The sequence below is a fragment of the Pieris napi genome, chromosome 14 (assembly GCF_905475465.1).
Source record: "Pieris napi chromosome 14, ilPieNapi1.2, whole genome shotgun sequence".
NCBI classification, from domain to species: Eukaryota; Metazoa; Arthropoda; class Insecta; order Lepidoptera; family Pieridae; genus Pieris; species Pieris napi.
Genome location: NC_062247.1, coordinates 6,458,731 through 6,486,372, shown reverse-complemented (window position 1 = coordinate 6,486,372; position 27,642 = coordinate 6,458,731). Strand labels below are relative to the sequence as shown.

Below are 27,642 nucleotides of genomic sequence, written 5' to 3'. Positions count from 1 at the left end.
TTCGTAGTGCAAATTTAATATAGAAAGTTACTTTTACAATACAGACTAATAACTTTATGTAAAAATCCTAGCACAAACGAGTCGCCTGGCACTGTTTTATACTTCGATTACCTTAACCATAATATAAATCAAAGAGTAAAATTTTAGCGAATTAAAAATTAAATTTTCCAAAACTTTGTAAATACTAGAATTTGGATAGTCACCCGCGGAAGCGCTCCGGCGGGGCGAGCTAGTCTATCTACACATATACACACGTGGAGTCCCCAACGCGTCAGTATGTATGCGCGTGGGTTGCGGGCGAGGCGGGCGGCGCGCGCACGTCCCGCTGGGAGCGCGCGCGGCGGCGCCGCTAGCACCAGTCGTCCTCGTCAGAGTCAGAGTGGCGCGTGCGCGGCTTGTACCCATTGGGCAGTCGCGTGCCGCTAGGTGAAGGAAGGGCCCGTGCGCCGCCGCCGCGCCCCATCGCCAGCGCTGCCTCGTAACTTAGCGGCGCCGGCGCGTCGTACGTGCGTACGCCGCGCTCGCTCTCGTAGCCCCAACCGCGCCTGTGTGGTATGACATAAGTTTACATTTTTCTATCTGTGTAATACAGTTTAACGGAAAGCAAAGTATCCATTTTTCTATCGTAAAATAGCAGCACTATTTATAATTTTGTTATTCGCTTATTTTTTCCAGGAATTGTGTTAACTTTCACTACTTGTTTTTGCCTTCCTTACCTTTCCCTAGATCTATAGTCTCGGTGTATCAGTCTTTCAACTTCCCGCCCATATTCATACTCATCGTGTAGAGGCTCTAAAGGTTCTCGTGCTGTAGGCCTTAACGATAACTGGAAAAAATTTAATCATGAATTAATCATCAAATAAGGCAGAGGAAGGTGGAACACCAGCAATTAGCACTTACGTGTGAGGGGCTGTGGCTTATTCTGGCGAGGGGCGGCTGCTTGACCTGCAGCGTGGACGGTTTGGTGGGCGTGGGCGGTAGCTGGCGTCCGCGGCCTCTTCGCCCGCCTTCGCGCTCCCACGACCGGTCGCGCCACTCTCGCCACTCGCGGTCTTTATCGCGATCTCGGTCGCCACCTATGGGTGCCCAGACTGTCCTTTGAATAATCGAGTAGTTCCGTACCCGGCTTAACTAATTTGAAACGAGCGACTACATAATATATTGATGCTGAAATTGAAGATGATGATCGAAAAGCGAGGAAAATAAAGATCATAATGATGAATCGATTATATAGCGAGGTTAACAATAAACAGATGTGCAAACAATTTTCTTATGAATAAAACACATTATTTGCATTTGCACGCGTTTCACAAATTATACAAATTACGAAGCTAAGATTCCATTGACAAGTAATCGTGCAAATAGGCATCGAATTTGAACGCAGCAAAAGGTCTTCTATTAAAATATTCAATATTGCCAATTCCGATAAGAATTTAGACCTTTTGCTTTACAAAATGTAACATTTGATATTGGGACTTATAAGGTAAGGAATATCAACCATGGTGAAAAGTGCCAACTTTTTATCTGGTTTGATGAGTATCCTACGTTATGAATATTTGGCGCGTGTTTCGTTGCAAAGTTGAATGACTCTGAGTGTGAAATGCAATGGAAGTATATTTGAAGAGCTGGAATTGAATGTATCTGTATGGCATTCAGTGCCCGCTCTGGTGGGAGCAGTGGGCACTGCGCGTGTGTGGCGAGGACGCTCACCGTAGGTGTGGTGGGGCGGGCTGGGCGACCGCGAGGGCAGGCTCAGGCTGGTCGTGGGATAGGGCGCCCTCCACTCCTTCCCTGCTGTCAGGAATACCTTCATGTACCTTTCACCACGCTTTAGCCTAGTCCGTTGGTTTACCGACCCATACACATTTTATTTTTGCTCATGAAAGTGACGCTAAAAGTTTTGGATTGTAAGGAAGGGAGTCTTTCTACGTTAATTTTTCATTTTAAAATGTGTAATAAAATGTAAAGAAGCATCTAAAGTTCTTATATCATACGCAGTTACAATGTAAATATCTACACTTACGTATTAGCTGACATGATTATTGACATGTTTTCGTTTAAGCTAAAAGTTAACTAAGCATTTGCATGCTGCATGATACGGTTATCGTTGTGCATGCTATTATTATTTCTGAGCTCAAAAGTTAAAGCATTATTGTGCAGCCAGAAAAGGCTCCAATATTTTGTGGACATGCAGCAGGCAAATCAATTAATTTTCACAAAATATATAATTACAAAAATTACCACACCAACCAAATAGTTATTGTTTCTAAAACCTCAAAAGTATAGCCCGTTACATATTACTTATTCTAGTCTATTAAACAAAATATAGCCGATGGACTCAGATATGGTATCTCTAATTAATGGGTTTGCTGAAAAAATTGTGACATATTCCATTAGAATAATAAACAGCTACGAAATACTTTTGTACAAAACTAGATTATGAGTCTTCAATATAGCTAATGTACAAATTTCGCTAAAGGTACTAACTTAATATTAAATAGCTTTGTCTCAAATATAATATACCTTACAATTAACTACTTCTACAGATTATAAAAATCTACAACTACTTGTAAGCTAAAATTCCAATCTTCTCACAAAACTTTCAGAGTAACTTCATGAGAAGAAAAATGTTTGCAAAACTGTCGGGTCATAAAACTGAATCTAAATGAAATATAAGAGTAGATATGATTATGATAAAATATTTTATGTGTGAATACTAATATGAAATTATAATATATAATAATGTTTCACGAAAGTACAGAAGTATAATATACTATACTCAGATACATATCTTACGAATTAGTAGTGGTTTCAACAAAGAACTGGATAAGTAGATCTAGCAAAAAGCTAGTACAGTAAATTTGTCGGTACTAAGCCATGATGGTAGGGACATTAGGAGGAGCTAGTACAAGATATCATTTTGTATCGCATTTTTAGTGGGACCAGCTTGTGAACATTTAAAAAATATATAGATGATATGGATAATTGTTACAATTAATTTGAAAAATTATGGCTTTCGGTTTACCCGACTGTAATTTATTCGACTGATTTTGTTTTAGCCTCTCATTAATTAAATATATTGAGAATGTACCGTCAAGTTTACGTGCTAAGATATATTTCAATATCTTACAAATATTTAGTTAGCAGTTAGCTCGAATTACATATAGAACCACCTACCATGGTAATGATGAGGCGCCCTGTGTGTCCGCCCGTGTCTTTGATGTTCGTGTTTTACTATCTCGACGACATTATTGACGGTGTCAGAGAAACCGATTTCATGATGATAACCTCCGTAATGTCGTCTTCTGGGACTTGGTGTGCGTCTATAAGCAATAAATTTATTATGATTATGAAACACGTTGATGCTTAGATATTGTATACCCAAGAATTTTTGTCACGATATTGAGGTGTTTGGTTAATTTTATATAGTATTTTATAGGCCATACATGCATCTCAAGTGGAAAATTATCATGCAAAGTTTCGTTAGTTTTGAAAATATTTTTTAGGTTAGTTGATACATTATTTCTGCTTAATAACATACCCCCTGACACTAATAAGCGTAGAGCAATAGAATCATCGATGGCACTAAAAACAAAACAAAAATATAAAAAAAACAATAGTTTCTAAGCTAGATAAAAAATAAACCTATCAAATATATATCAAATTTCGTAGTACAATTTACAGTTGACCAGCTCACCTTAAACTAGATGATCTTCCGTGGTGTCCATTTTGATAGACATGACTTGCTTGTAGTCTTCCTTCGTCTAAAGACTCCATGGAAGCATGGTGGGATCCAACATCTTGTAATTCTAACACCTAGAGAGTAAAGGGAACTCATTAATACTCAGAACTTAAAATTAATAGAAATGAAGAATGTTCGCGTATTTTATACGTTCGAATGAAAATTACTGTCCCATATTTACAAAATGTTGTTAAAACAACACTTATGCAATATAGAAATTCAAAGGTGCATCATGCAACCGTGCTTGTGCGGTAGAATAAACACGTACTTACCGGTGTCTCTGAAACTTATAAACTAAGAAAAAATGCAATACCGTTTAGATTACAACACATGCAAGCTACCTAGTACATGCAAAATATGAATGTTTAGATATTGTGTTTTTCATTGTTTTGCGTTTGTTAAAAGATGTCAGAATGTTACGATGTCAGTAAGTTTGTTAGTGTGGTGTCTAACGAATAAATCATTAGAGCAACAATGTTACATTAATTATACCATTCACTAGTAAACAAAATAAATTATATTGTAGACATTCGTCTTCTACGTCAAAATGTCCTATCATACTGAAAATATTACCTAAACATCAATAACCATCTGTAAAAATTCAAATCAAAATTAATATCAGAACAGCACAAATCTCTAACAACGATAACTGATTACATTTAGAGCCTAAGGCCTTATACACGAACCACCTAAATAAAAAACAAACTCGTTTTAATTCTCACAAACAATAAATAAACAGTTATTTATAAAACATTATTAATTATTCTCGCAACGGCGACTAACAAAGTTACAACATCAACTATCTATGTCAAAGTGCATCAATAAATCTGTAGTCTATAGCACACCAAACTAAACCAACGCCCACGTTTAATATGTTAACAAATTAGAACACCCACTTCCTATACACGTATACAATATAGCAATTTTAATACTGTATCCTCCCATTACGAAGGTATTCACCTTTTTGTTGTTGTTTCTGGAACAAGAGAGAAAGAAGTTAGTACATATTTTAATTACTTTTACTACTAAATTTGGAATAGTACCTAGATCGAGTAAATGATTAATATAGCTCATTTTATTAGAACACGAACTTATTGAATCGGTTAGCAGGCAATTGATGATTAAATTCGGCTTACCTTATCGCAAATTTTATATATTTTATATATTTTACTTTATGTTTATTTAAATCAACTTACTTGTGGGGTTTCCTTGTACTTCTTCTCGCAAGGTCCATTATAGTATGCGTGTCGTCACCTTCCGTTGTAGGAACAGTAATTGGTTGTCCTTCTTGACTTAAGGAGCCTGTCCGAGATCCGTGGCCCAGGCCCGTTGCCGCCACGTCGAGCAAGCAGTTAAAGAAGGACGCCTTCTGTACCAGCCATTTGACTTCATCCTCCCTTCTTCGTATTCACTTGCGCATTCTCATGGCCGATTTAATTCGGTATTTATCCTATAGCTCGTCTAAACGAGCTTCAAGACTTAATTTTTTTGTTTTTATTTACGAAAAACAAAAAAATCATTGTATCTTATAGTACTAATCTACATGAGTCTGCGCAAATGGTTCACACACGATATAAGCGCCGTCACAAATCAAACCAACAAAAACTCGACCATTATTCTAAGTTATATCTGCGCTCTAAGAGATGCTCGTCAGTCGACAGTATTATGTTATATGGCATTATGGAGGTGTATACTGCTAGTATCTGAGGAAATACTAAATATTATGTTAGATTTTGGCTTGTCACTCATGTTGTTGCTACTTGTTGAGTGTCCGGTATAAGAACCTGTATGCTGAAAGTAAATGTTGCGTTTTTGTGGAAAATGTATATCAAAAGCAAATTGTAGATCTTATGCTGAATATTGTGCGATTAAATTGAAGCCAGAGGCAGTTTTGAGGACAGGTTTATTTTATAAACATGTTTTATATACATACATAGATAATATTTATATTAGGAATTACGTATGATTTTATTTGTTTTTATTGTGCATGCCCAATATTTAATTGTTACCAAAATGCATTACAAATTTATTTAGAAAAAATGCAGCGGAACAAAAAAGCATCGTATCAGATTCCATATCATATATCAGGCTTCTAGACAGGAATGACATACAATTGAGCCGAAATGTAATAAAACTATAAATTAATTGTAAAAGTGTAAAGAGAGTGTAAGAATTTGCAAGATAAGTCTGAAATTAAACGTCATGCAAGTTCTGTGATAGTTGAGAGTGTGGTTTCTAAAGTTCATTCCAAAAAAAATTAACGTATTAGCAAACTTCACAAAATTGAAAACAAAATCTACAAGACACAGTGCTAACTCTACGTAAAATTTCAAACACTGCTTAACACGGATTCAAACCTCTAGACTAGGCTATGTATTTTGCAACTATAGGACAGGTTACTAGGTACGCTTTCGAGAGTTAACCTGGAAAGGCTATCGTTATTATCTGGACAAATTTGTGCACACTAGCACATGTTTGTCCAAGCTACCAAGTGAAGTGCAGTATTATGTTAGAAACTGAGGAATCGTACAGCTAGTGAAAAATTACGGGTTGTGAAACTAATATTATTCATCATCGTGTCCTGAGATTCTTTGAATACTTATGATAAATTATTTAAACACGATGCGAAAGAAATTTATGAAAAAACAAAAAATCTAAAATAGTGCAAGAAAAGGTAGTTAAAGTTCGTTCCGTAAAATATTTAATACTACCGGCTGATTGGCCGTAGGGCTATTCTCGCTGAATGCCTGAAAAGTAAACCACCATTGTAGACGACTCTGAGGAGTCGATTTTAACTAAAGTGACTCTGTATTGTTGTACTCGATCCGTTAACAAAAAATAGCTAACACAAAGCCAATCAGTGCGCAAATTACACTTCACGAAATATATACACAAATGGTTGGTTCGATGGTACACCGATAATAACAACAATACATCCACAAGGACAACACAACGCTAGTCTGCTAACTATAACGTGTCAGTCATCATCTAATGTAAGGAAATCGGGGACATTAACAATCACTACTTCTTCAACAGTGTAATTAACCTATTCATCAATCTTTACATTTGGCTCAAAGTAAAAATAATTGCTAAAGATTTTATTTATTTTATATCGTTAACTCTGGCTTCATTGGGACCGACATACCTTAAGATATCTTTGTAATAAGTTTCTTATCTCGTGGTTAAAATGAAACAAATCTTACCGGCAGACCAGAGGGTTCATTCTGGCCAAACCTAGTGGACTTCCAACTCTCGAGTATGAGGAGACCTCCGTAGATTTTTCCAACGGTTAGGTTTCTGCCATTTAAGACATCGCTACGAGGAACTAACAGGTCCAACATTTTCCTCGCTTGCAGCGGCCAAATCCGGGTTATTGTTTCCCTAAGTTCTTCATCGGCTTGGTCCATTTCTTCAGCTAAGTCATTACATCAAAAATATTATGATTGTCCAAAATATCGAAATATTTTTAAATCTAGCAACTTACCTGTTCTCATTTTTATACTAAGATTCTCTCGAATTAATGCAAACAGCGTTGTCGTAAAATTTACTTTGCCTTCTTCATCTAATGGCATATTCATCCTAATTAATTTTTTATATGCTAATCTATTGGGACATTTGTTTCCAAATCCCAGCGGCGGATCCATATTTTTTAACATATCATACATTTCTGTATAGTGGATCTTCCCCCTGAAAATAAATATATATTAAAAAACTTTAGAGGTGTCAAGGGACACCCGGATGGAACGAAATTCCTTTCGATTAATTTATATGTTAATTGGTATCATAACAGTATGATAGATTTTCTCGACACCAATCTTACGACAAAAAAAGAACCAACATCACGAGGTGTTCCCAGGCGGTCACCCATCCAAGTACTGACCTCGCCCGACGTTGCTTAACTTCGGTGATGGGACGAGAACCGGTGTATTACAATAGCAAATAGCAAAAAAGTGTCGTGACAACTTTTCGTAAGAATTTATTCCGTCTAGCCCCCTTTCACAACGCGCGATAAGGAACTTCGTTCCAATAACTTCATTCGTGTAACGCACAAGAATATAATAGACATAAAAGGATGATTAAACTGAGAATTGCTGCCGTTTAGCGAATATCTTTTTCTTTTATATTTCTTAAATTTTCAAGAGTCATCACAAGAGCGACGCTTTCGCAAAGGTATGGTTTGGAGATCAAGACAAAAAACCATTGTGCAATATGACATTAAATAAAAATTATATCAGAAACTTGCAAAACTTACGTGGCATTTGGGTCATATTCAGCCCATATCCTAACAAATTCGTCTAGATGATGCGCTCCGAGAATTGATGAATCCCTTGTTAAGTAATCGAAATTATCCATAATGACGGCAACGAAAAGATTCAACATCTGAAAATTTTAAAATTAACGATTAAAATACGCAATGAATAATGATTTAGTAATCAATATATACATATATTAATTGAAATCTCAAAACAACTATACAACAGTCAATATACAAAAATTTTCGCAAAAGACTATAAATTATCGCTTATTGAAATGTATTTTAAGAACTACACGCAAGAAATTTATTTTACAATGAACTCACCAGAAAGGAACAGAAAAATATAAAGGACACGAAGTAGGCGTACGCAAGCGTACTGCCACACATCTCGGACGGTGACTTCCCGGCTTCTTTATCACATTTGGCAGGCTTTAAACATGCCAACATTATATTTGGCCAGGATTCACCCGTAGCACACCTGTTCAATTGAGATACACATATTACCCACATACTTGGAACAAGAATATTTGTAAGTCTCGTCTCGTTAAAGGCAATTAAAAAGATTGTGAAGTTCCGTAAAGTGGAACATATTTCTGTGTCTCTTTAGCTTGACGCACAAAACGTGTCGGCAACAGCTCCGGTTCGTAATGATTTTCCGTAACTGTATAAGCATATGTTAATGGCACAGTTATAAACAAAAGAAAATACAATTTTATAAAGAATATAATTTAAGACTGGTTGTCAAAGTTAGTGAAGACCTATGATTAAATAATTACCTAAATAGTAACATGAGAGCTTGAATAAAGCTCCGAAAATTGTTGTGTCTGTTCATATCAGACTCTGCCGCTAAATCTATATTTCCGAACACCTGGAAATAAAAAAAATCACTTAGTTTGAACGTGACATAAGTTTTGATCAATACATCGAATTATTATTTCATGAGCAATATTCAAATAGTTAGTTTATTTCTGTAATAATATTCAATAGTTTAATAAACGAATACTATGCTAAAAATATCTATGTATCTATTGTCGTATATTGCTTTCAATGATAGTAATGCACCTGCATTCCGATGATTGCGTAGATGAAAAATAACATCGCGATGAGAAGGCACACGTAGGGTAAGGCTTTGAAACTCTGCACGAAAGTCCACAACAGTATTCGAATGGTGTAACCCTGTCGGAGCAGCTTGATCAGTCGCGCGGCTCGGAACAGGCGGAGGAAACCAACGTTGAATGTGTTTTCCTGGAAATTGTTTATAGTCATATGTTATTAAACATAATTTTTAATAAATAATTTACACGCGTGTAATCACTATTCAATTTATAAGTGTTTGTCTGTGCAAAAGGTCCCAAATGTTTTGAAATTGAATTGTATTTTTAATTAAATTTTATAGATGTTATAATTAATTTATTTATAGGCACTTAATTTGTATTAAGCACTTAACGATTTTTAAATAAAACTGTTTTAATTGTCGTAACTTTAATTTATTTACATGGACGTATGGAACGTGTTTGGAAACATGGAGCAGAAAAATCTCGTTTATATGCCTTAAAGTAGTTTTATTTAAATGAGTAATACTCGCGTAAACCAAAGATAATATAACTTTAAAATGTGCTCTAGTAATTACACGCATTTTAAATTAAACGTTTTTAAAACAATTCTGTAGTATCGCTACGCAGAACAATGGTTATTAATTTCCACCTAATGTTTCTTTTACTTTGAAAGGCTACTTCTAAATCTAATAAAATTTTTGAATTCTAATCTGAATGTCTATAAAATAACTACTATTATTTAAGTACTTTAACGTCATAACATCTGTTATTAAACTTTGTTTATGATCTAGGTGCCTACGAATTAAAATGATTTTTACTCAAACAACAAAAAATTATAGAAAGCGAAAAATCTTCTTAATATTCTAATACTACAAAATATATAAATACCTATATTCAACGGATTTAAAATTTGTTTTGTCTACCTTTAGTACTTAAAAATTTAATAACGACTAAGTAAGTTCCAAAAATTGTACGTTTAGTTTTAACAAAACTAGCAACATTTCAACGGGATAAAGGGTTAATACAATTTCGGACGTGAATCCACGTACCCTAACTACATTTATCTATCCTAGCATTAACTTTTAACTAATGACTATCCATTAATGATACCTAATGAACCATGACAGTTCTTTAACCTGGACAACACATCAATTCTACTGATACTAGCTCTACAACACCGTCTCAACGAACTAGAAACTCCTAGAAAACCAAAACTCTTTTACCTGCTGACAGGAAATGTCAGCACAGTTTTCGCCCAGTTCACTCTGTAATCAGGATATCATTCTTAAAATTTAAAATAATAAATAAATAAACCTTTCCTCTGTATGGTCATTGTATTGTCTTTGTATTCACTCTAGGTCAAACGAAAAAAAAGCAAACAAAAAATTTCGCTCGATTTCATGATTGAAGTAGAACCTAATAAATAACTTTAGTGAGCCTTTCTTGCTTCATAAAAGTTTATAGATATTATACTGTTACTTCTTATAAATATACGTACAAATAAAAAAATACTTACTCCAAATTCCATGATTAGGGCGTCAATAATACTTCCAATGACCGTTATGAAATCAAAAGTATTCCACGGATCTTTGAAAAAATTCTGTAAATATAAAACCAGTATGAGTTTGAAGATTGATTATATTATATATTATTGAAACAATTAAACAAGCATTTTACAAATGTACGCTTTCTGGAAAAAAAAAATATACATTATGTGCACACTTTGTATAAATTACACATTATATAAAAGGATAGGAACAGGTTTTTACTATTATTAAAGCAATAGTAAAATTTGCTCATCACAAATAAAAATATCGTCAAATTTCCATACAAAATCATAACTCTCTAATGAAAATAAGCAGCATTTCAAATCCGATAAAAGTCTATAAAAAATTACATATTCAAGTCAATGTTGAATATTAATTCTACTATATTTGAAAATTCTGTAAAATGTTGAAAAGGGCGATTTTGATGTTAACTAATTGTATGAAAAATAACAACGCACGCACACGCAGTATTTAATGTCATTAAATATATTGATTACACATTTTGATGCCATTTATACGATGTTGTGTGTAATGAGAAAGCCTCCAGTTATATGTCTTAAATTTTTTCAAAAGAGTTTGAATACATGGGGCATTAGTACTGTTAAGTATGGATATCATGGATGTTATCCATGATATCCATCCATCCAAAATATTTCTTAAACTCATATCTTTTATCATTCTTATATAGAAAAAAAGTTTGTTTAATCTACAAATACGAATCGATAATCTTGTCTGAAATATAATTTTTACCATTGAAACATTAGCAACAAAACTAACTTATTGCGTATGTAGTTATAATGGAGATTTTACTAGGATCATGAAGAACAATCTTCAAATAGGTAAAAGTATAGCATTATCAGCGGTCATCACAGAAAAAAACGTTTTTTTAAATATTACAAGCGATGGTGACTGATATTAACCAATTATTTAGTTTAATAAGATTTACTGCCACTAATTATTTATCTTTCAAGTATTTAGTTGGGTAGTTAAGGAATCTTGAGAACAATCACATGAGACACGTATTTGCCATTTGTGTATTCACGTATTTGTCTTATGGAGTACGGAGTTTCACAGGAAGAAAGGTCTAATAGGTAAACAATTTTCATTAAATAACATCAAAATAACCCGCTACTATTAAAAACATGACATATTGTATTATTTATAATGAATTATGGGTATGTGCTTAATTATTAAGTGATTCTTACCGTACATCCGAACGCAATTAACTTCAGAACGGTCTCGAGTAGGAAGAAGAACGTAAATACTATGTTCATGACTGTTAACACGTCCATGAGGATCGGTGGAGCCTCGTGAAACTAACATAAAAACCAATACCAATAAGATTTACATCGAAAACTTACTAACACTAATCTATAATTAGATATATGAATATTTATCGATCCTAAATATTAGCAGAAATTGTCTAAAATGTTACTTGTTATATAGACTACACTAAGACGCAAACGTTCCGATTCGTATCAGTGTATGTGTGTGTGTTTGTCATCTGATGGCTTTGTTGAGTTTGTCGTGGACAGTGCACATGCAACATGCGAAGGCACTGGGCATGCCGACACACATACTCACTCCATTTAGTAATAAATTTGATCACTTACCTCAACCATCAAAGTCTGCGGATTGTACACTTACCTCAGCGGCATCAACACGTGTGGCTAAAAACCTGGATTGCACATTGAATATTTGTATAAAGTGCAATAAGCGCAGCTCTGTGATCACATGTGCAACATGCATCGATGAGGGATACATGCATAAAAACGCAACATATAATAAATTAGCTTCAACGTTCTTCATCTAATGGATATTCGGAAAGGAACATTTACTTGGTTCGAAGTTATCCCATACAGTCATGTAAGTATACAAAGTTATGTTAGTAACAGAAAGAGTACATTTGTAATACTGTTTATGGTATGAATATCGCAGTGTCTGCTCAGTGAGTGTAAGGTGTGTACTTACTTTGACACCATAAGCGATGATTTTCAACACAGTTTCCACAGAAAACATTCCAGTAAACCCCATATTCGAATACTTGAGGATATCCGAGTAGAGATCGTTTTGATTATAGAACTGCCATGTGATGAGGAGTTGGTAAAACCCGTGACAAAGAAAACAATTTATTTGTTATTTAAATTGTAAAGCATTTCTGTTATTTGGGATGAAATTGTACCACGTACATTCCCAAATAAGTACTATTTAGGATAATGTATGACTACTTAATAATATAGGTATGAATGAAACATAACATGAAATAAATTAACTGTGCATATATAAATAACATTAAAATATTCTTTGGATTTAAAAGGAGTCGGGATACATTCAGAATGATGCATTTAAATTTTTCGAATCTTGATCAATTTTGTTCGGGAGTTTGTAAGTCCAATAAAATCAAATTGCAAAGCCCCACCTCGATTTGTCGGCGTAAGGCCGCTTCAATCATGCAATCTGGTCGTAGGAGCAATCAGAGCTCGCTGTAAAGTCATGCAACACGAACAACATGTATGGCTCATGCCACAACTGGTTAGAGAAGTTGTGCATTCACAGGCACCTCGGCCTGAATAAAAAGTTAATCAGGCCGGTGCAGCAGTTGTGCAGGACGGATAGGTCATCGTGCAAACACATTTATACGAACATATAAATATATTAAAAATAGCAAGCGAGGAAGAAAGGAACATCGAACAGAAAACACATAAGGAGACAATGAAAATATAATATTGGCGATACACTTGACGATAATGCTGGTAGAATTTGGAAAACGGCGCATTCCGATGCTGTGTACACTGACGCCGAAAGGAAACTAGCATTTGTGTTGTGTTGTGAGTGTCTGTATTTTGGCAGTCTACATTTTATTGCCAATTGTTAATTCCTAATTCTATTCTAAGTGTTTGTGAACTTAGCATAGTTTGGAATTCAGATCAAGCTTCGTTTAGATTACAGTATTTTAATTTTTGTGCTTATTGTGATTTTGATGACGATCATCTATGCTAAGTATGTGCCGGCGTTACATACTTTGTGTTTATTATCTTAGTGCTTTTTGTTTACAGTAAAGTAAATATCAATGTGTCAAGTTGATTATGAATAGAATATTCTTTGACATCAGTCGATTTTGGGACACAGCTTAGGTCCATTATGATATTTTCGATAAGCTGAAATGTTCTAGGATCATTAGCTGATAATTATGATTATATATCTTACGTTCATACTTAGCTATATGTTGAGGACTTTACTGTATGAACCTAACATAGTAACGATATAATGATATTAAATAAATTGTACGTATAGAGATTCTAAGTGATCAACTCAATACATACCTTCATCATAAGCAATAACGTATTAAGCACGATCAGTGACATGATGAAGTACTCAAAGGGTGTGGAGACGACTACTCTCCATACTTTGTACTTAAGGCTCCCCCTTTTACTTGGCATATACCTTTCTAAAGGCCTCGCTTCTATCGTAAAGTCAATACACGATTTCTGAAAAAGTACTAAACGTTAAGGAAACAGATTATTTTGTTAACTGAAAAATTATTTAAGATTCTTAAACGTATGTATTTTAACTTTAAGAATTTTCAATGTTTATATTTCAGCAACACACACACAATATTTACATAATATTACACAATATTTACATAATTTTATCTTCAATATGAATATTATAGATAAAATAAGATTTTGATTAATAAAATAATATCAATACATGAGGCTTGTGCACTTTTTAAACTCGCCATTGCGTTTCTTTAATTGTTCTTTCTATCTCTCTTTAACTATTTCACAAATTCATTAAAACACACAGAAAATAATTGTATTTAACTTGTGTAAATAAGCTTATTACCTGATTCTTATCGATTTCTCCATCTTGTAACTCAGCTTCACCCTGTTCTTGAAATGTAATAATAATCAAAGCTACGAATATGTTAACAAAGAAGAACGGAAACACTACAAAGTAAACTATATAAAATATGGACATTTCTATTCGAAAGTTCTGTATAGGTCCCCGATCTTCATACGTCGCGGCCATTGAGTTTTGAAGCACTCTGTAAAGAGAGGAATTTTATTAAATTTTAAATTTAATTTATCTTAAATAATCTTGTTGAGGTTTCTTGAGCGTAAGTTTGTAAGAATGGACGTAATTGCATCCACCGATTTCAGCATAACAATTTACGATGAATTTAGCTCTAAAGTTACTATTATTTTCTATATACTTTCTATTTCTATTTAATCCTTTACAAAGGGTATGGAGTAATAAATAATAGTTTAAAAAAACTAAAAAACACGCTTTTGAAGCACATCAAACTATACTCGATAGACGAAAAATATGGCACAGAGCGCCCCACGCTTTTTCACAATAATACCAGTATTTTTTGTTCATTACCATTTTCAGCCAAAATTAGGAATTATTTTTCACTTTTTTTTGTTTGTTTAGTTTGATGTGCTTTAAAAGCGTGTTTTTTTAGTTTTTTTAACTATTATTTATTTTTTATTTTTTAGTTAATTTTTTTTTTCGGATTATTGCATTGTCATCGATCTTTGACAGGTGCGCAAAGTTTGAATTAAATCTGTCCGTTAAAAGTGGGTCAAAATCGAGTCCGAAGGAGTCGGTTACATACATACATACATACAGGTGAAGCTAATATAAAGCGTGTAAAAAGACGGTCCCTCTTTTTAAAAACTATGAAACCAGAATGTTAATTTAAAAAAAATTGAAACTGAATAATGTTTTAAACGAATTTATAAAAGAATAGTTAATGCATAGTGTTTTCTACATACTGTGGCCATCCCTCTCCGGTCTGCACCGCGAAAAGCGTGAGCATGGCCGATGCGACATTGTCGTAGTGAAAGGATTGTGTCGTCCACTGTCGCTTGCTCACACGCGGCAGCAGGCTGTTTGACTCGTACACGAAATACGACCCTCTGAAATTAGAGATGTTTAATTTTAGCTCAATGATTCAATTATATTGCCTTTCTATTTGTCTTGCACAAGTTTATTCGAGATTCAATATACAATTAATATGAAATATTAGTTTGTTAGATAAGTTAATTTTACTACAATTACTCCTCAATTAGCTACTTAACATTTCATGATAAAGCTTTTGTGGTTTAACATATTTATGTATGAGAATAATATAAAAGAAATATTAAATATATACTTACTGGCAGTCTTCGAAGGTATTCTTACTGATATCGTTGCAGAAAAAAAATTTACCATTAAAAAGTTGAACTGCAATTACAGCGAATATGAATTGAAACAATATGTACACTATTAGAATGTTTATCACGTTCTTCAAAGAGTTCACGACACAGTCAAACACTGCTTTTAACTTTGGAACACGTTTAATAGTTTTTAAAGGTCTGAGCACTCTCAACACTCTTAACGATTTTATTGTGGACAGATTTTGCCCCGCCCCCTTCTTTACGCCTCTGTAACAAGAAATTCACTTTAGTTTATATTCTAGAACTACGAGGTGTCTACGTCACAGAAAAACACTATTTGATAAAAAAAATAATCAAGTTACTCCAGTAAATTATGTTCTGATATGATGCTATATGCGGCGTTAATTTCGGCTAAAACATACAAAAAATTAGTTAAAAATATAATTAGAAACTATTTAACTAGTTTTAATAGTTATGAACGCAGAGATACTTTACAATTTAAAATGGTAAGATTATATAACTTCATTATTATTTAATACTTTTATTATTTCTTTTAGCTTTGTTCCTTGTCATTTTATGTATATAGTCCGCGCCACCACTGAATGCCGATAGACGCGGCGCTAGCGAGTAGCGCGGCGTAGTAATATGTTGCTAGTGCTAGGTGCAAGGCTAATTTACCCCAACGTAACATAAATTAATATGAAATTCGCGAACTAGTCTCCAAGATTTGCTTCTATTGTTTTACCTTAAAACGAATAAAATAATATTTCACTGTAACGACCAACTTAGTTCCAGTGTTGACATGTGCAATGACGTGTTAATAAATGAATACATCCTATTATATTATATGAATATCCAAATAATTAACATACCCAATTTCAAAGCCGAAACTAACGAGTGCGCATATGACGACAGCGGCATCCATGATATTCCACAGGTCCCGCAGATAGGCGCCTGGATGGAACAGGATGCCGAGATCGACTATCTTCAGCAGCATCTCCACGGTGAACACGCCCGTGAAAGCGTAGTCAAAGTAGTTTAGCACAGTATTTCTAGAACGGAGAAAAAATTTCACTTGAAAATGTACAAAAAACTGCATTTCAGTAAAACTGCAATACAAGATCATTATTCATCGTCACGTAACATCTGACTACTCACCAATTTATAAAGTTAACTTAATTAAACAGGTCGGTTATTACATAATTTTAATCTTAATAAAGAAATATTTTTTGCCTTATTAAAAAAACAAAATTTGGTTTTCTGTTTCCGTATCGTCTTTTTTCTAATACATGATCGGCCTTCTGTGGCTGTCACACGCCGTCGACATTTTGAGTCTAATGCATGACGGTCTTCCTGGCGATGTTTTATTTTACCATAGATGTAAATCATAAATACGCAACCCGGTTTCGTCCTATGAACTCAGGAAGAGTCACACGCTCAAAGCTTATGGAAGCTAGACCAACAAGGAATCTAGAATCCCATCGACACAATTAATAGGACTTGTAAATAATAACGAAGTACTACTAAAAATCTTACCTATCACTATCTTCGACTACGGGGTCTTCTGCTGCTAACGCCACAGAACTCATACATATAACTAACATGATAAAAAAATCAAAATATCTTAAATTTACAATCCAGTGTGCGCCTCGTCTTATTCTGAAACAGACAAATTTAAGATTATCCCAGATATAAATAACTCTATCAATTCGCTTGTTTGTTGCACTTACGGATTTGTAGGTGACAAAATAAACATGGACGAATATGGCAGCATTGGTTTTGGTCCATCCGGTACTTCCTCATCCTCTTTCTTTTCTTCCTTCTAAAAAAGAAGATACATTAAACAAATTAAGTCCGATAAAATAAATTAGCCTAGTTTTTATTTCTTTTTGGACATTAATCTCGTCAGACGCTACATTTCCCGCTAAGAAATTTCCTATGTTCTTATAACATGCAACTCTAAAACAAAAAAGATGGGAAAAGATATGTACTCGTGAATTAAATAAAACGTTTTATGAATACATCTGAAGTCAATTAAATTAAACATCTAGTTCTAGACTCAAATTTGAAATCATATTAGAAATCCTAATGTAAGTTCGCCCACAGAAGCAACATTGATCCAGTAATGAATGTGGCAACCTAAAATATTGTTGTGACAAGACTATAGGGGATATATTATGTTTATTCGACGACGTATAAAATAGGTCCAAACGGCTCTATGTCATAGTTTTAGTAAGTAAATTACGACTTGTAGTTGCCGAAAACTGACCGATATTCGAGTTAAAAAAAAAGATATCAACAATATTTTAAGTGTTATAAATCAATGAGCACTTGAAGCACAGCATTGCTTAGCACCATCTTCTGTTACCTTCCTAGCTGATGCCGGAAGTTTGTCTCCACTTGGAGTTCCGTCAATCGCGTGTAAAGCGTCCATTTCTTTCTCCAATTCCTAATTAGCCGAAAAAGTTGTTGTTGTATGTAAATTTAAAATTTTGTAACAACGATCGCGGTCATACAACAACTATTTGAAAATTCCATAAGCAATAAGCTTGCATTAAAAAATACACAAAGTTATACACACCTGCGATTGTTTCTCCTTATCTTCCTCTACCTGTTCTTCTTCAGCTGCTGTCAATTCCTGAAATTATAACGCGACATTTACACGAGAAGCGGCATACAAATGCACAAGGGGGCAAAAACGATAAACACTCAACATTTCAGTGCTGACATATATTCTAGCTGACGTCATAATATGCTTTTTTAATTCTTAACAAACATATAATTAAATGTATGTTTTTTTAATTCATAATGTAATCGTCTCGGCTAAAATATAACCTGTTTTTATCATGAAAATACCAACCTGTGCATTCGCCAAGTTGTCAACAGCGATGGCAAGAAACACGTTTAGCAGCGTGTAGTTACCAAACAGCACGAGGATGACAAAGTATAAAGAATACAACATTCCTTTTTGTATACCACCTTGGGATTGGATACCGTGATACATAACTTCATTCCAATCCTCCCCCGTTAGGATCTAAAAATAAATAAGAGGAATATATATTTAAAGGAAAAAAAACTTTTTAAAAGACAATACTAGGAATATACATATACATATATATATTGATGATAGTAGTCTTAATACGTATTAATTTAGTACAAACCTGGAAGACAGTAAGTAAAGCAATTGGGAATGTATTGAAGTTTGTAGGTGGCGTGCCTTCCTCGAAATTAAATTGACCGCCAAATAACTGCATTCCCAGCAATGCGAAGATGAGAATGAACAAGAAGAGAAGAAACAGTAGAGAGATAATGGATCTCATCGAATTTAGAAGAGATATCACAAGGTTTCTCAGAGATGACCAGTATTTTGTGACCTGAAACAAGTAGATATATATATAATAGACAATACTAATTTTTATCGTCACTTCAATTAATTAATGGATTAACATTACCTTAAATATCCTTAACAATCTAAGAGCCCTTAGAACTGACAGACCAAACGAGCCTCCCTTTACTTCGGACCAAACCACTTCGAATATGGAGCCAGATATGACAACGCAATCGAAGCGATTAAACGATGATTCGAAGTAAATCCGTGGACCGAGAGCATACATTTTGATCCACATTTCCATCATGAACAGCCCCAAGAACACAAATTCGGCATAGTCTGTAAGTATCATAAAGAACCAATCAATATCAAGCGCTATTTTTCTACTTTTGCTATAAATAAGCACATTCATAGATGAGAAGTATAATATAAATTTTAAAAAAAATCCGTGAATTCAGTGACGATGTACTTAAGACAGTGAAGTTACGTTAGTTCTCTATTTAATCAGTCAAATGCTAAAAAAGGGCTTTCAATTCTTCTCTTATTTACTAAAAGGTTTATTTCGTAGCTGAATTGAAACATTCATAAGTTACGAGTACATAATTATGTACTGATATAAATAATTTAATAGCCATAGATAGTCATACGTGTATAAGCAAATTTAAGTGTATATACTTACATAAAAACGAAGTAAGCCACTTAGGTTGTCTATAGTGCTCAACCGCTACACATATTGTATTAAAGAGCACCAAAACTATGACGAACCAGTAAAACCACTGAGTTTTGACGGTGTGACGGATCCAAAACCTAAATCTTTTTTCTTTCCTCCAGAAGTCAGCGCATTTTCCTGCTGATCTTGTTTTGCTTTTCAAGAACCCTGCAATAGTAAATATTTGTTTACAAACCATACATTTGAATACCAAATATGTTCTACAATTAACATTTATTGTTAAAGCTAGACTTAACTAGTCATTATAGTTTTGGCTCGGGTATTGGTATATTTGTTTCAGATATTCGATATCAAGCCTATATATAGGCCAGTGCGAGTAATTGGACATTTGCTGAAACACATCTAAATTCAGTATCCGTTGCAATTTGAAACTTGTCTTATATAAATCTCAATCAACTACCCCCACGAGACAACTATCATGTCCGGGAAATGGAAGCGTTACGCTTTAGGGTAACTTTTAGATTAAAGTTTTGCTATTTAAGCTTTGATCTAAGGAAGGTAGGGCTTAATTACATTCGGTTTAGGGAATTAATATCTAATAAATTAATCTGGTACTTGTACTAGGTATCATGAGGGGAAAACTATGTTCCTACATCTAGGTCTAAGCTATGTTTACTACGTAGAAGATGAAAAGGAATATTCTACCAGCGCCACGCTTGATCCCATACCTTGCTTTTTCTTTGGAACTGTAAACAACCAACACATAATTTACAGTAAGGAATTGACGTCATGAGGGATGTGTATAGAATAAGATACTGGCGATAGACACGACATGCAACATGTAGCCAATGTTTGAAAAATCCGAATTAGTATTTACAGTAAAAGCAATAGATCGATCGTTAGCCTAACTTTTGATAATATTAGTAAGATGGAGAATTAAGAACTCATTACTGTAGAAAATTTTAGCTACTACAATGTTTTTAAAAGTTTCAACTAAATAAAACTAAAATGATTATCTAACACAACACAAAATAAATTTAAACATTATGATGTGCTAACTGACCGTCATCGCCACAGTCTTCATCCTGTTCTTCCTCTTCTGTGTCTGTGCTTTTACTCTTCCCAAGGTTCTTTAACTTCTTTTTTGCTGCTGCTCTTCTTCGGGCTGTAAAAATATTAATGCGAGAAAAATGGTTCACAAATTGATACGAATCATATTAATGAAGATGTAAATTATCGTTGATGTAATTTATCGTTTACCTTCTATAATATGCATTCTTTCCTCTTCTGTTGTTCTTTCTTCCGCTAATATTACTTCCTCTGAAAAATACGTGAGAAGTATTTTAAACAGTTTCATAACCAATAATCATAATGTATAAGAACCCACAAACTCTTACCTGCTTTACAAATCCACTCAACATAACCATTGAGTTCTCTCTCTAGCATTTGTTGTCTTCTTATTTTAAGAAATTCTTGTCTATTTTCTACTTTCTCTCTTTCTTTAGCAAACTCACTGGAAAATAGCGTTAATACAAATTCTACTGGAGCAACCAATGTAGTGTTGGATAATGTTTATATTCAAACAAAATATAAAACATGATAACAAAATATGAATAACAATAAATGAGAAGAACGAAGAGAGTAACACACAAATAAGAACACAACAAGAAACGAAATTAGCTTTGATGATATTGGGGTTTGAACGTCTCTAAATGTTAACCACAATAAATAGCGAAATACACGTTATATCACACGTCACACCTGCTTCAGTAATCCAGCTAATGTACCCCGTGAAGTCTTGGTTAAACATTTGCCTCGCTCTTTCCTTTTGAAACTGAGCTCGACGTTCGACTCGAGTTCTTTCATTAGAGAACTCTCTGAATAAAAACTTAAAATTGAACAAAAATCGAAACAAAACAACGTAAAAAATGAGAATGTATAGAGTTTAATTGTGGTAACAACTCACCCGCTAAGGACACCAAGAACTAAGTTGAGCATGAAGAATGAACCCAATACTATTAGAGGCACAAAGTAAATCCAGTTAAATGTGCTACCTAAGGCATCATTCGTCTGAAACAGAATTTGATTATTTAGATGTAATTTCATTACACAGTTTCGTTTGTAGTGTATTAAGCAAAACGGGGACGTTCTTACAACATTATAATAACGAACATAAGATAGATGCATATCGGGGTTCTTAATTAATAATTTTAAAATTAATAAAACCTTTGATATGCTATTCACAGCCACGTATACTATATGTCTCGGGGACATCTTTGTCAAATGCATTAGGAAGAAACAAATTGAATTACTCGAAATATAAAAAATTACCCAGTAGAGTATAGCTGTCCATCCCTCCATAGTAATACACTGGAAGACAGTAAGCATAGCAAATCCAATGTTGTCAAAGGACGTGATTCCTCTGTTAGGTCCTTCCCACTTCTCCAAACATGTGCTTTTGTCGTAGCCACACACATGCGCACCGTAGGGGGCAAGTGTCTCATTATCTGCGTTGCATGGTGTTGGATTGTCTCCATCATTTACTATTTCATCTATAACGATTTTAAATTTGTTAGCTTATTTATACTAATCAAACAGTAGTCGCAATATAAGTTGTTGTTTCATCTAATGCAGCATAAACATCAACGAAAATAATCTTTGAACAGCGGCAAAACGATTTTTGCAGCAAGAACAAAGATAGTTTGTTTAATAATTTATTTTTTAAACGAAAATCCTTATTCATTGGATCTATTCACTTATGTTAATGTTTTTATATATTTAACTGTTAGGTGAACAATTTGAAGCGAATGACTAAGAATTGAGCAATTAGCGCAGTAGACAAAATATCAAAGTTATAAGGATAATTAAAAACTTTTTAATAAATGTAACAGCTTAAAGTTGGTGCTTGGATCGAAGTAATACTGAGTTTATTGTGGCTGCAAAGTAGGTCATACCCACGTTGGGTGCACACAACGCGACACAAATTCTACTTGTTTACAGCGTACAACTTCAATTATCATAACAAGAATTTTATGAAATCTGCCAATATAATGGGTTTCACAAGTTCAGTACAGCTCGCGAAACATGAGATATTTTGCCTTTAGTAAAAAGTTAACGTTTATGGGTGTAACGGCTACTAAGTAATGTTTGTGTGAATAAAACACTTACTTATATCCTCTAAACTATAACAAGTCTTATGTAAAGCCCCTGAGTAAAATTCGAGACCAATAATGGCGAATATGACAATTGCAAAAAGCACCAAAAGGCCGATTTGTAGCAACGGGGCCATTGCTTTGATGATGGACTTCAATACAACTTGCAGACCTGCACACGGAAGAAAATACATAAAAATAAAACAAATCAAATTGTAAATACACATATATATGATTGGGGTACATGATCGCGATAGAGATAATTTTGAATTGGAACTAGATGAATCTATAACTTTGATGACCAAATCAAATAAGAAGCCAATTTGGGAGTTTTAGTATATTTCTTAAGTTTATGTTTACAGTAAATAAAAGCATTACAGGAAAATAACTAAGAGTGATGAACAACATTTTGCAAAATATTCATGATTTTTAATTATTATTTAGTTTGTCAGTTTATGGTCACAACTATGCATTTAAGAATATTTTGCAAAGATCCAAACAACTAGTGCCAGTGATGCTAGAGGTGCTAAACTAAAAATGTACTATAACTCACTAGGAACGCCCGATACTAATTTAAGGGGCCTCAGCACCCTAATGGCACGCAAGGTCCGGAAGTCGACTTCGGGCGCCACCTCCGGCATCTGCGTGATGATACTGCCAAACACATTGCACTCCATACTATAGCTGTACTAGCCGCTAACTTAACGATAACATTACTACAAAGAATATGCTTGTTTAGTCACCTAAGACAACAAGCTACATCGTAAAGAACTTTTTATATGTCTTCGTCTCGGAAGTGCGCAAAATCAAAAACACATTCAGTGAATTTAAAAAAGGAAACAAGCACATTCCTCTATAAAACAACTCTACGGTCTATCGTATAGCTAGTTACATATTTATTATTTAGCTAAACACTTTATTTTTTACAAACGTTTAAACTAAATGCGTTACATGTATACACCTATATTTCGTGTTATATCTAAATTCTTACATATTAGCTTTAATCTGTAACACCTACGAACACATATCTTCTATTATGCAACATTTATTAGACACATTTGAAGTACATTTAGCATCGTCCAAAACTCACAAGTTTAAAACCACGCATCTAAATATTTATTAGAACAATTGTTTAAATCTTGCAAACGGCAGGAACGCTACATTCGTCGCTAAAAAGTTAAAAGTTCTATTTCAAATCTAGCGTTGACTACATCAAAGAGTTCGTAATCGAAAAACTAGCGGAAACACTAGAACAATAGGAACAATAATTTATATGTGAACTTTTCGCCAATTACTGTGAATTACTTGGTATCCGCGAGACGAGCTTCAGAGGCCGCAGCACTCTGAACGAGCGCAGCATCCGGAGATCAACGTCCACGTTGTATTCGGCGAAAATCGTCATCGACCTAGTTTTTGTTATTCAACATTTAGATTGGTTCACCCATCCTTACCTAATTTATTTACTTTATTGCGCCAATTCGGTTCGGTATCGCCTTTTGGCACCTAAATTTTGTAGCAAATTTCAATGTACCTCGTAATTACACATGCTAACATGAGTGATACGGATAATGAAAAATAGACTTACCCAGTTACTACAACGAAAAAATCCATTATGTTCCAAACGTTTCTAAGATACGATCCTCTGTGTAAAACAAAACCTAAGGCTAAAATTTTTAACGAGGCTTCTACACAAAATATCCCTAAAAAGTACGCCTCGGTCTTTTCCTGTAACAAAGAAAATTTTCATATATCAAATATTTGCATATTTAAACTGCCATAATTTACTAAAATAGTCAACTACGTAAGATTAACAATAATTAAATCACTTCCCTTGAGACTCACAAGCAGGCCCGCGAATGGGTTGCTTTTTAAAATAGTACCTACGTCAAAGAAATTATGGGTTCCAATATCGATTTAGGCAATTAATTGCCTGATAAAACCAATGTGGCGTCTGTACAATAAAATAACAAATAGATAAAATAATTTGGAATATCAACTAACTAATGTCCTAAATCCCGTGCAATGTTAAAAGCTTCGTCGCGTACGTATTAAATCGAAATAAATTGATTTAAGGTGTACAGTAAAAACTACAAACTACATTTCACATGTGTCATAGAATTGTTAAATATTTTTTTAGATTCCAACAGCATCACTTATAGGTTAATTAGTTATAAGAAATGATTTGACTAAGATAGTCGCCCTATCATAGTGGTTGTAGAATTAACCAGAAATCCTTTTGAAATTAATAAGACTTGGTGAAAGAAATAAGAATTAGTTTCGTACCAGATTCTGTGCTAAGATGGTCTTATCACCGTTCGGCAGATGCTCCTCCAACGCCAGCACCACACAGTTGGCGATGATGGTAAGCAGCACCGCGTACTCGAAGGGTGGCCACTCGATAATGAACTTTGTATACCTGGAAACACGTTTTATAATAATATAAAATTTATTTATTTACGTAAAACATATTGCTGATGATTTACTTAAAATAAACTTGTCGGATGACAAGAAAAGGGACATAATAATGCAATAATTAAAACAGACTTTTGTATACCAGTCTACAAAACTCTTCTTTTACGATTTTACTGGCGAATGATTAACTCATAATTAGTAAATGAAAACTTTGTGACATAACTAACATTATTATTTCGCTGTAATATTTAAATCAACAAATATATCGCGTTCCGTTATAATTGAATATTATTTCCTGAATGCGTAGTGTAATTGCATCCTTCATATTGACATGGGCTGGCTTTATTCATTGAATTATACCATCCAAGATGAATGATAAACTGAGTTATGTATCTCACTAATTACGGGGAATAATATAAGCTAGTGAATAATTTTCAAGCACAATAATGTGCCAAGAGTGCAAATGCAAGCGAGACGTCTCTGTTTCGCAGTTATGTTATGGCATTAACAATAAGAAACTACACAAAACATCAATCTTCTTACAAAGGCCATAAATATTATTTTAGTTGTTGTATTGTAAAGTTTATCAGAAAGCAATAAACGAGCTAGGTCTGTATATGGTATCAATAGTAATATTGAAATCACACCTTGAAATTGATTTTCATTTAGTTTTTATATTTTTTTTATCTCTTCATGCAAGTTACGTTCGCCTATAAGTGCTTGTCTTATTAAATATTCTATTTTGTTTTTCTTGTACCAACGAATCAGCGGGCCGAGCATTGGTAAGCTTTTTAATAAATAAATAAAGTTATTACATTTTACCAAAATTCAATATCAATCACAATCTTTATTTAGTGGTCTTGGGTCTTGTCAAAAGTCATAAATAACACCTGTGTAAGATAGATAATTATTTGATCCTCTGGATAAAGCCAATATCGTGAGGAAACCGGATCTTAAACCCAAGAATCGAAATAAAAAATTAACGAAGAAACGTATGATATCTGAAGCCAAGATCCGTTTAGGGTTGTGGCGCCACTGGATATTCGCTATTTATATTTTTATAATGTATCTTCGAGGTTTATGAATAGTTATGTTAGCGTCTACTCAGTTTGGCCTCGTTGCATAAATTACTAATTTTATACCACTTGACCCGCTTCACTTTCTAATACCAAGTATCATTATTAAGATAATGTTTAAAATCACATTATAAATTAGATCACGATAGCTTACTTATAGGACGCTAATACTGCCACACTTATCATATTTGTACTAACTATTGAAATACACTGTTTTAAAATTAAATTATAGATTAATAATAATTAAACAATATATGGACGCAACGATTACGATTTATGCCCACTTAGCATGTTTAAGTCTACGACAATTTTACTTGAGGCTGTAAGTATTTTCGTGGATATCTTAGTTTACGATAATATTATTAGGATGCGTCTGTTTTCTTTCCTTGTAATTTCATTGAAGAAGAAAACGATACTATAAATACGTACGACTTCTGTGCAGGCATGGAGAAGAAACATTACTTGACCTTCTGTACCAGACGTTGAGTATAGAAGCTCTATCATCAGTGACTTCAAAGGTATTCGTAACATGCAAGGAAATCTAAGAAAGCACAAGGAGGCTGGATAACGCGCACTATAGACGCCGGGTGTAATATAAAAAAGCACGAAGTTTTACCTTTGTGTATGCAAAATTAATGGGAAACGAGTTGTATTCATTATGTAACATGCATTAATATCCACTGTGCGGTATGTCATGTTAATCTCGGTACAGCTGCAAGAACCAGGCTATTAAATATTTATATTAGCGGAGCGAAAGTTTAGCTCAACTTTGAAAACATTCTCATTGGAGATCCATACTATAGTCACTTGAAGAAATGTAAAATTTGTACGTTTAAAAGTTTTTGTTATATGTTCTAACTAAATATCATTATCATCTTATACATCCTATAAGATTATGTCAAAATATTGATAACTTTTCATTGTACTATTTTTGAGTATCTTAAATGCCGTTTCCTGTCCATAAGATTTTTTTCAAACGGTATTATTACCGTTTTCAGGCCATAACTATTAGACTCCAGGTCACCTAGGAATATTTAGGTAACTTACTACTTAAATATTAAACTACTATGTTGTAAGTCACTGAAACTCACCTCCGTATAGGATTTTCGTCGGAGAATATAAATAGCGAGCTGGGCCCCGGAGTAGCGGGCTGGTGGGCGCCGCCCATCGTATCAGCTGGCGCCGCGCGTCCCTGCGCGCCCGCCGCCTCCTGCGCTGCCGCCAACCTGAAAATCACCAT

At 34.1% G+C, this 27,642-nt stretch overlaps 1 protein-coding gene across 9 annotated transcripts; it reads right to left on the bottom strand.

Annotated features, from left to right (window-relative positions):
• Positions 1-237: 237 nt before the first annotated feature.
• LOC125055682 (voltage-dependent calcium channel type A subunit alpha-1) lies at positions 238-27,642 on the bottom strand. 9 transcript variants are annotated; one of them, XM_047658150.1, is made up of 41 exons: positions 27,494-27,623; positions 25,198-25,330; positions 24,500-24,639; positions 23,468-23,568; positions 22,931-23,086; positions 22,094-22,314; positions 21,729-21,832; positions 21,160-21,275; positions 21,023-21,082; positions 20,826-20,927; positions 20,491-20,508; positions 19,772-19,969; positions 19,217-19,431; positions 18,926-19,138; positions 18,625-18,798; positions 18,346-18,402; positions 17,495-17,586; positions 17,301-17,423; positions 16,637-16,816; positions 15,765-16,031; positions 15,381-15,524; positions 14,446-14,647; positions 13,923-14,087; positions 11,805-11,915; positions 10,569-10,652; positions 10,276-10,317; positions 9,060-9,242; positions 8,774-8,865; positions 8,322-8,475; positions 7,995-8,122; positions 7,227-7,429; positions 6,946-7,157; positions 6,454-6,489; positions 4,939-5,111; positions 4,703-4,718; positions 3,698-3,816; positions 3,178-3,323; positions 1,711-1,791; positions 901-1,091; positions 717-826; positions 238-545 (listed from the first exon to the last, which is right to left on the bottom strand). In XM_047658150.1, the coding sequence occupies exons 1-41, from the start codon at positions 27,568-27,570 to the stop codon at positions 350-352; spliced, it is 5,535 nt and encodes a 1,844-aa protein (XP_047514106.1). In that variant the 5' UTR covers positions 27,571-27,623; the 3' UTR covers positions 238-349. The 9 variants fall into 9 exon arrangements, 5 of the variants coding, with proteins under 5 accessions (XP_047514106.1, XP_047514110.1, XP_047514107.1 ...); XM_047658154.1 differs by lacking the exons at positions 10,276-10,317; positions 11,805-11,915; positions 20,491-20,508; positions 21,160-21,275; positions 23,468-23,568 and adding exons at positions 12,571-12,681; positions 21,524-21,639; positions 24,220-24,320 and having other exon boundaries at positions 1,711-1,794; XM_047658152.1 differs by lacking the exons at positions 10,276-10,317; positions 11,805-11,915; positions 20,491-20,508 and adding an exon at positions 12,571-12,681 and having other exon boundaries at positions 239-545; positions 1,711-1,794.

What these genes read in the sequence shown, in the direction of transcription:
- LOC125055682 (XM_047658150.1), bottom strand. Translation starts at nt 27,570, where the DNA reads ATGGGCGGCGCCCACCAGCCCGCTACTCCGGGGCCCAGCTCGCTATTT. An exon ending in ACAACTTGGCGAATGCACAG is followed by an intron (nt 18,403 to 18,624) that starts GTTGGTATTTTC and finishes TTATAATTTCAG; the next exon opens with GAATTGACAGCAGCTGAAGA. An exon ending in AGTTTCGGCTTTGAAATTGG is followed by an intron (nt 16,032 to 16,636) that starts GTATGTTAATTA and finishes TTCTTGTTACAG; the next exon opens with AGGCGTAAAGAAGGGGGCGG.